Source organism: Oratosquilla oratoria, chromosome 27 (assembly GCF_046742065.1).
Source record: "Oratosquilla oratoria isolate Oo_2021 chromosome 27, ASM4674206v1, whole genome shotgun sequence".
NCBI classification, from domain to species: domain Eukaryota; kingdom Metazoa; phylum Arthropoda; class Malacostraca; order Stomatopoda; family Squillidae; genus Oratosquilla; species Oratosquilla oratoria.
In genome coordinates, this window is record NC_134803.1 from 33,693,036 (window position 1) to 33,703,035 (window position 10,000).

A 10,000-nucleotide genomic window follows, 5' to 3' on the forward strand; every position below is an offset into this window, starting at 1 on the left:
TTTATGTGTATATGAGGAAGCGAACGAGTGGGTGAGTGAAAGAGAGACTTGTATATGTTACCTTGCCTCCTCTTTTATCCTGTGCTACCTAAGCCCATTTTGTCCCCAGGGTGTCCAGCGTATATATTTTCGTTCTTTGAAGCTACCCGCCTGCTTGCCCTCTCCTCTCCTCTTCCTTCCTTTCCTTTCTTTTCCTTTTCTTTCCTTTCCTTTCCTATACTTTACTTTATTTCCTTTTACTTTTAATTTTCTCTTCCCCTTTTTCTTTTCGTTTCAAATAATTTCCTTTCGTATCCCTCTCCATTTCCCTCTTCCTCTCCCCGTCTCTCTCTTCCATCCCCGTTTCCCCTTCCACCGCCATATTCCTCTCTCTCTCCCTCCATCTCCCGTTTCTCTACTTCCTCCCTCTCGCCTTCCTCCTCTCCCTCCCTCTCCCTTTCCTCCTTTCCATCCCAATCTCTCTTCTCTCCCTTCTTCTTTCCCTCCTCTTCCCCCTCCCCTTCTCCGTCTCCATCTCCCTCTCTCCTTCCATTTCTCATTTTCTCTCTCTTCTACTCTATCTCACCCCCTTCCTCTCTCTCTCTCTCTCTCTCTCTCTCTCTCTCTCTCTCTCTCTCTCTCTCTCTCTCTCTCTCTCTCTCTCTCTCTCTCTCTCTCTCTCTCTCTCTCTCTCTCTCTCTCTCTCTCTCTCTCTCTCTCTCTCTCTCTCTCTCTCTCTCACACACACACACACACACACACACACACACACACACACACACACACACACACACGCACACACACATACACACACAACACACACACATACACGCACACACACACACGCACACACACGCGAACACACATACACACAACACACTCACACAACACACACACACACACACACACACACACACACACACACACACACACACACACACACACACACACACACACGCACACACACACACACACACACACACACACACACACACACACACACACACACACACACACACACACACACACACACACACACACACACACACACACACACACACACACACACACAGAGGGCGTCCTTCTTTAAGATGCAAGACTGTCTCCACTTCCATTACGTCCCTTTCACGTTCGGGTTGCCCCCTTCCCCCTTCCCCCCTCCCCCTTCCCCCCTTTTCCTCCCCCAACTCCTCCGTCTTCCCTCCTCTCCCCTTCTCTTCCACCAACTCTTCCCCCTTTCTCCCTGTCCACATTTCCTGGCCTCTTTTGATCGTTTCTTTCAAAGTCTGTGTTTATCATATTTCAGTGTTCATTACTGTATCAAAGTTTCTTTATCCCCTCTTACCCCTTTCTCCTCCTTTTCCTCCCTGTCGATTCTTCCTCCTCATTTACCACCTCTTCCACTGCCTCCCCCCCGCCTTACCTCTTCCTCCCTCTATCCAAGCATCCTCCCGTACTCCCTTTTCCTCCTCTTTCTCAGCTTTCTCCTCTCCTTCACCTCCTCCCTTTACTCTTCTTCCTCCTCCACCACCTCCCTTTCATCTCCATCTCCTCCTTCCTTTACTCTTCTTCCTCCTCCTCCACCTCCCCTTTCTTCTTCTCTTTCTCCTCCTCCTCCTCCTATGCACTCTTCCTTGCCTTTTCTTATCCTCGTCACGTCTGTTTTCACGATTCAGTTGCAACACCCATCTCCCCCCTGCTTCCCCGCCAACCCTCCCCCACTCTCATCCCCTTTCATGCGCTTGCATCCCTGTTGGGTACGTTCCCCCTCCCCCCTTTCCCCTTCCCCCCTTCCCCCCTTCCCCCTTTTCATTTCTTTTTCTTCTCCCATTTTTCTTTCTTCATCCATTCCCCATTCCCCTATCTCACTTTCCTATTTCTCACATTCCACTTCCCTCATTCCACACCCCCTTCCCAGTACCTCCTTTCCTCTTTCTTCTTCTTCTCCCTCTTCCTCCCTCATCTCTTTCCTCCCTTTTCCTTCCCCTTTTTCTCTCCACCTGATTCCACCTTTTCCACTTCCCTTTATGCCATCGTGGTATACCACCTCACACCTCAACACCTAATCAAATTGTGGCTTACAGTACAGATCTTGTGATAAATTCCGGACGATTTCATTCATTTACGAATAAATTCTTTGGCGAAGAGGTTCCTTGCCTCCACCTTTGGTGACACATTTTACGGCGCATTACATTACACCATATCTATCACCAGTCACCAACACTATCACCACCATTGTCATTACCGCTGTCACTACCAGTATCACCGTCATCACTACCATCACAATTACCACCACAATTACCATCACTATCACTCTCACCATCAATTTCACCCTCACCAGCACGCATTACCACCCACATTACTACTACCATACACCTCTACCACCACTATTGCCACCACACATCACCATCACAAAGCACCACAACCACCACACATCACCACCACCACACATCACCACCACCACACATCACCACCACCACACATCACCACCACCACACATCACCACCACCATCACACATTACCCCCACCACCACACATCACCACCACCACTACCACCAATACCACCACCAATACCACCACTACCACCACCACACGTCACCACCACCACACATCACCACCACCGCCGCCACTATTTCTTTAGGGTTACTTCATGGTATTCTTCTTCAGCTAACTCTAGTTTCCTCTCCTTCAGGTTACGAGTGGGTCGGCTGGAAGAACGACTCTGAGAAGCCCGTCGAGATAGCCTTCGAATTCGAAAATGTCCGGAACTTCTCGCAGATGGTCATCTTCACTAACAACATGTTCAGCAAGGACGTACAGGTAATTGTACTTCTTTATTTCCTTTGGGGGGCTTTGAGGGACTTTTATATTTTTAGGATATTTCCGTGTATTGACAAGGGGTTCCTATATAAAAAGTCTGTATTACCTAAAAAAGTGAATCTTCTGGTCGAACTTAAAACCTGGGTCCGGGAACGGAGTGCCAGCCTGCAGGACTGCATTCTTCTCAAGGAACAGTAGCGGTAGAGTGACCAGCTGTGTTTTGTAAAATCAGAAAATATAATAATGTGGCTTTTCTGTTGGAAATGAGGAAGGGTTTCAGAAGTTTTGGGGTAATCATGCAGACGCATATTAGGATTTTTTTTTTTTTTTTTTTTTTTAAGAAGGGATATGTATAATACTGAGACAACATGAACATCTTCGTTGTCCTCCATATATGAAAATACATTGTCATAATCATACAGTGATGAACATCATAAGCAAGATTTCGTGAACTTGGGAACAACTTTACTTGGGCTAAAAGTCTTGGTACATGTATGAATATGCACACAAATGTATATTAGAGGAATGCACGCAAGTAATTAAGCAAAGTTGGGCACAAACATTTTACAAAAGTTGCCGAGAAAGTTCGTAGCAAAACCTTGATTTCTATAGTGTATGTACACATATATGTATATATATATATATATATATATGTGTGTGTGTGTGTGTGTGTGTGTGTGTGTGTGTGTGTGTGTGTGTGTGTGTGTGTGTGTGTGTGTGTGTGTGTGTGTGTGTGTGTGTGTTTCTCTTCTTGTTCTTTGTCATTTATTCCCCCCTTATATTTACCTTCTGGCATTTGTCTTTCTTTTGCCTTGTAATCTTTACTCTTTTATCTCGTAATATTTCTCTTTTTTCCTTTGTTTATCTTGACTAACGTGATAATCTCATCCTTCAGTTAGGTTTGAAATCTCTCTCTCTCTCTCTCTCTCTCTCTCTCTCTCTCTCTCTCTCTCTCTCTCTCTCTCTCTCTCTCTCTCTCTCTCTCTCTCTCTCTCTCTCTCTCTCTCTCTCTCTCTCTCTCTCTCTCTCTCTCCCTCACTCTCTCTCTCTCTCTCTCTCTCTCTCTCTCTCTCTCTCTCTCTCTCTCTCTCCTCTCTCTCTCTCTCTCTCTCTCTCTCTCTCTCTCTCTCTCTCTCTCTCTCTCTCTCTCTCTCTCTCTCTCTCGCTCTCTCAAATAAAAAAACAAACACACATTTGCACATAAAGTACACACCACATGCGGCTTTTTAACTCAGCCTACACCCTTATATCTTTCCCTATACACTCAAAACTCACCCTACCTCCTCATAACTCATTTCATGTATCCATACTTCATACAATGTCGATACAACACACCCTATCCCCATAGCTAACTCTATTCTCTCACAAATCACCCTATACCCTTTTAACTTACGGTTCTAAAGTTCAATTGACTCCCATATAACTCACACTTCTCCCTTATAACTTGGCCTAAGACCTTATAACTCACCCTATACCCCTGTAATACACTCTAATCCCAAAAACTTGATATACGCATTTGTAACACAAACTATGCGCCCATAACTCACACATTGCCATAACTCTCTTCACGTTAAAACAACACATACTTTCCCAGTGTAACTCACCCTGTCTTCTCATCACTCCTTCTATACTCCCATAACTCCCTCTAAGAACCCATAACCCTGGAACTCCCCATCGCCCCTACCCCATAACTCCCTCTCGTACTCCACAAGTTACCCTCACTCCCCATAAGTCACCCTACATCCAAAACTCCTTTGCCAAGCCGACGGGGCTGTCGGAGCCTTCACGTGGAAAATATTCTGTGGGACAGGTAAAGGAAGACCTTATGGAAAGGGAGGAGGAGGGGGAGGAGGAGGAAGAGGAGGAGATGGTAGTGGAAATGGAGTGGGTGGAGGAGGAAGTGAAGGAGAAGGTGGAGGAGGAGATGAGAGAAGTGGAGCAGGTGGAATAGGAGGAACATGTGGAGAAGATGGAGGGAGAGGAGTTGTGGAGTGGGTGGAGGAGGAAGTGAAGGAGATGAAGGGAGAGGTGAGGAAGGTGGAGAGGTGGGAATAGGTAGAACAGGTAGAGCAGTTGGAGAAGGTGAAGAAAGAAGAAGTGGTGGAGGATATGGAGGAAGAGTTAAATGAGGTGGAGATGGTGGGATAAGTGGAGCAGTCGGAGAAGGTGGAGGAAGAGGAGGTGGAGGTGGAGGTAAAAGAGGAAATGGTGGATGATAAGGCGGAGGAGGGGCAGAAAAGGAAGAGAGATGAAGAAAAAGGTATATTTGTAAAAATGAAAGAAAATGAAAGGAAGAAAGAGACAAAGAAATGAGTTCTGACAAAAAAAAATATAGACTGAATTAAAATTCTAAAATAGAAAAATAAATCCAGAAATTAGACAGACCATGAAAATGTTATATATGAAAGACGGGAGTGAATTGAAAAGAGGGAGAAGGGGAAAGCGAAGATCCTCGCAAACAAGCAAAGTAGGTAATTGGTCAGGTAATTGGAAAGATTAGTTAAACTAATAGTTATCTGGGTTTGGAAGAGATGAGATGGGAAGGAAGGGATAAAAGCATAAGTGATTGTGAGGTTGGGAGAAATGAAGATGGAGGTTAGTGAAGGTTAGATAAATAAGAGTATTATCAAATACAAAGCACCACTAAGATAAAGAAAAGATCCTGAGGCAGTTTGTCTTTTATTTTGTCTTCTTGGTCACCTTCCTCCTCCTCGTCCTCCTCTTCTCCTTCTCTTCCAACTCCTCCTTCTTCTTGACCTTCACTCGATTTTCCATTGTTTGAGTTTTTTCTGAATGTTAAGTATAAGCAAACAGATGTACTATGTGTATGTGTGTGTGTGTGTGTGTGTGTGTGTGTGTGTGTGTGTGTGTGTGTGTGTGTGTGTGTGTGTGTGTGTGTGTGTGTGTGTGTGTGTGTGTGTGTGTGTGTATGTGTGTGTGCGTGTGTGTGCGCGTGTGGGCGGGCTTATTTATATACGTGTATGTGTGTGTAAGTACATGCGTGTGTAGTATATATATGTGTATGTGTGCGTGTGCGTGCGTGTGTGGGTGTAGGTGAACATGGGAACAAACGCTAGGAAAAGAAAATATAAAGAATTAAAATAAGAAAAGAAATGAAAGATGTGGACTGGGATGGTAAGCAGAAGAATCACATGTAAGGTTTGTTGAGATGGGTGAATGGGCGACGAGATGTAGGACTAGAAATTGATATTTATTACCCTGGATGTATTAAACAAGAGATAAACATTAATCACTCCCCCCTGGAGCGTCGAACCATTATTTCCGCTGACGTGGAGAAAGGAAGACGCAAACGTAGCAGTTCTTTGAAATTATTCCTGAACAGATTCCCGAGGCCTAACTGGTTATTAATGTAGGCCATAGCGACTTCTCGTAAATGTAATCACGCCTCACCCTCCTGGATTAATTTGGTTCATCTGCTTCATTGCGGGTATGAACCCGTGTATATGTGTCAACATAACTGTGTATAAATTAATAGATGAGTAAATAAAAATCAAACACAAACACTCTCACACACGCACGCTCACACACACACACACACACACACACACACACACACACACACACACACACACACACACACACACACACACACACATACACACACACACACACACACACACACACACACACACACACACACACACACACACACACACACACACATAAAGTCAGCATGTATTTAAAAGGAGGTAGAGGAAAATGAAGAGGAAGAGAGAAAAGGGGAGAGAAAAAGAGGTAATTGTAGACTGAAGAGATATAGTAACAGAAGTGTTAAACGAAGATTGAAAAAAAATAGCATAACGAAAGTGTAGTAAAATATTAGATTAACTCTCAGTCCTTTATAAGTGATGACTTGGGAAATATAGGAATAGGAAAGGAGGCAGTAAAAAAAGGGTAGATTGAGAGAGATACAGTAAATGGCAGAGAGGGAGAGAGAGATAGATAGATAGAGAGAGAGAGAGAGTAGCATAAAATATATCAAGGGTTGTAACAGGGTATACTTGGCTCGAAATAGCATTCCATACAAAACCTCGCAGTTAATTAGGAAGTAGCTAAAAATAGATCGAAAAGATTTAATTACGAAAACTCTCTCCACACTCAAGAAATTTTGCACAAAGAGAAGGAACTAAGGAGCCAAAAGTTTCGAGTCCCTTTTTTTCAATAAGAAAAAAAAAATATTGTAGTAAATGATGTGTAATTTGAAATTGGTGCTGGAATCAATGAGGTCCCCTATTCGCCTTCAGCATCATCCTCACATTCAACTTTACACACAACCTTACCCCAGCCCTCACCCATCTAGTCCTATTCGTTCCCAATTAGCACCCTATTTAAGACTACCTGCTTTCCCCATGAAGGTTTGTTTTGCTTCGTGCGATTATAAGCCTCCTGCCACAGCCAATGGCGGGTGACGCGCATCCTACTACCTGGCATCCTATTTGGGTAAGCGCGTGAGTAAGTTAAATTAAAGTGATGAGCCTCGTACTTTGCAGTTCGAAGGAAAACCGCACCATAAAAAAGTGTTTTTAGACAATCGTTTTACGATCATCATTGAGCCGTGAATAATCATCGTTGATCGATAACCGCACCGAGCATAAAACATCAAATGTGAACTTAATTCTTCCTATCCATTCCTTATCTCCTCTTCCTTCGATTCAGGAAACAGGAAATCCTCATAGTTGATAAAGGAATGAAAAGGAGATTCCACAAATAAATATTGACAATATCCAGCTATCCTTACATGATAGAATTTGAGTTAATGATGAAAACTTTCATAACAGTTGAGCTTGGCTTTTATTGAATGAGGTCTTCACCTAAAGTTGGCTATAATCCGCCCACACACGCAGGCATGCACGCACACACACACACACACACACACACACACACACACACACACACACACACACACACACACACACACACACACACACACACACACACACACACAAGTAGAATAAAATCAACTGGCATCAGCCGGAAAATAAATCAAAATACAATAGAACTAAAAGTAATTACTTTGTTAGAGTTAGCGTAGGAGTCATAACGTTACAGGAATGTGGTTAGAGTGACGTCATCGGGGTGGGAAAGATGCTATGACGTCATCTTGGTACAAGCGTTGTGACGTCATCAATGTACAAACGCCATGATATCATCGGGGTGTTAGATTAGTGACGTTAGCGAGGTGTGAGCGCCGTGACGTCATCAGTGTATGAGAGCAATCTGACTTAAGGAATGGAAACCGTAAGAAGATCATTAAGGTTTAATTTAGAAATGCGCACGCAATAGAGAGAGAGAGAGAGAGAGAGAGAGAGAGAGAGAGAGAGAGAGAGAGAGAGAGAGAGAGAGAGAGAGAGAGAGAGAAAGGGAGGGAGAGAGAATTAATTATTCACAGTTACTAAGAACATACGTGATGGCTTAGAGTGAGATTACAAGATTTTAGCGGAGGTGGAGGCAGTCAGGGGAGTATTAGAGTGGAGGGAAGATGGTAAATAAGAAGGGGGAGAAGATGGGAGGGAATGAGGGAAGGATGGAAAAAGAGAGGGAGGTAGGGAAGTCTGTAGGAAAATGTTAATTTAGAGAGAGAGAGAGAGAGAGAGAGGGGGGGAGGGAGGGAGGGCGGATTAGAGGAAGAGGGAGAGAGAATGATGAGAGAAGGAACATACAGATGTGGACAAAAATGAAGGTAGAGGATAGAAAGGAAAGATATACAAAGGGAGAGTAAAAAATAGAGAGGAAGAGTGAGAGGGAGAAAGAGAGGGCGAGGGTGAGGGAGAGGCAGAGAGTGGGAGTAGGGGCAAGCAAGAAAAAAAAAGAGGTGTGTCAAGGTGTAAGTTTACTCATTACATTATATCCTATATGGTTACGCATAATGATACGAGGCAGAAGCATATTTGGGCGGCCGTCGGGTCACGAGGAACACAACGAAGAAAGACTCCCCGAGTCTCGGCTTGGGTGTTGCTGAAGAATAACATAATTATATTACGTGTAATTGCGTAACCCCAACTAAACTCCTCTTTTTTCCCGAGAGAGAGAGAAACAAGGAGTGAGAGCGAATTATGTAATTTACGAAATTCGTGTCTGAGAAGGGGAGAGAAAGGATAAAGACAACACGAGATTACCTCGAGTCGGAAATAAGCTAAAACAAATTTAGATTCAATTCCTTAGTTAGGAACCAGTCAACATTCATCTGAAGGTGCGGCCTCAAGGGACTGGTATTCGGTGTCTTGACTGGGATACAATAACTCTATGAAATTCAACTGTATTTCTTCAGTTATTTTACTTATGCAAAACTAACAACCTACTACTACTACTATAAGCCAGTAACATAGAAACAACGCCATACTAATACAACACTACAGTATTTATTCCCAATGAGATCTACCGGAGACCATTGGGGATCGTTGCCAGCTAATGTGGGGCTGTGGGTATTTGATGCAACACAAGGCAAAAATTATGATATTTCTGGTTTCCTGAAGAGTTATTAAGAACTGAAAAAAAAAACTTTCAGCGTTAGTCAGAATAAACCAGCAAATATCCTTTGATATGGAAGATTTTAATGAATAGAATCAATTGCCGGCACTAACGTTTGACCTGCACTGACAGGATCACCGAAGACCATTATGAATCGTTCTCAGGTCTGTGTTCATGAGACGGGAAGATTGATGGAAAGTATGTCTTCTGGTTAGAAAGGAGGAAGAAAAGGAAGAATTCTAGTGAAGAAAAAGAAGGAAGGAAGGAAGGAAGTATGGAAAGAAGGAAGGTGGGAAGAAAGGTAAAGGAAAATTGAAAATAAATTTTACAATGAAAGGAAGGAGAATAGGGAATGAAAGTAAATGCAAAGAAAGGATAAAGGGAAAGAAGAATTGTAACAAAAAAGGTAAGGAAGAAGAAAGGAAAGGAAGAACTAGAGCAAAGACAGGAAGGAGAAAGGAGATGAAAATTTATCAAAGAAATTAGGCAAAAATAGAAAAATTATTAGCGAAAGAAAGACGGAGGAATATGAAGGAAAAAAGGAAAGAAGGAAGGAAGGAAGAAAGAAAGGGAAGAAGTAGGGGAGGAAGAAAAAAAGAAAGGAAAGAAGAGGGGAGGAAGGAAGGGAGGATGGGAGGAAGGAAGAGAGGAAGGAAGAAAAGAAGAAGGGGTGGAAGGAAGGAAGGAAGCAAGGAAGGAAGAAAGGAAGGAA

General features: G+C 43.3%; 1 protein-coding gene across 3 annotated transcripts in view; it reads left to right on the forward strand.

The window, feature by feature from the left end:
* Positions 1 to 10,000, forward strand: part of LOC143039945 (discoidin domain-containing receptor 2-like) — a 1,367,746-nt gene that overhangs the window by 1,168,808 nt on the left and 188,938 nt on the right. For all 3 annotated transcript variants that reach the window (XM_076210412.1, XM_076210413.1, XM_076210414.1), the window contains exon 7: positions 2,672 to 2,799. In XM_076210412.1, coding sequence (XP_076066527.1) covers positions 2,672 to 2,799 — 128 coding nt within the window. The remainder of the gene's footprint in view (positions 1 to 2,671; positions 2,800 to 10,000) is intronic.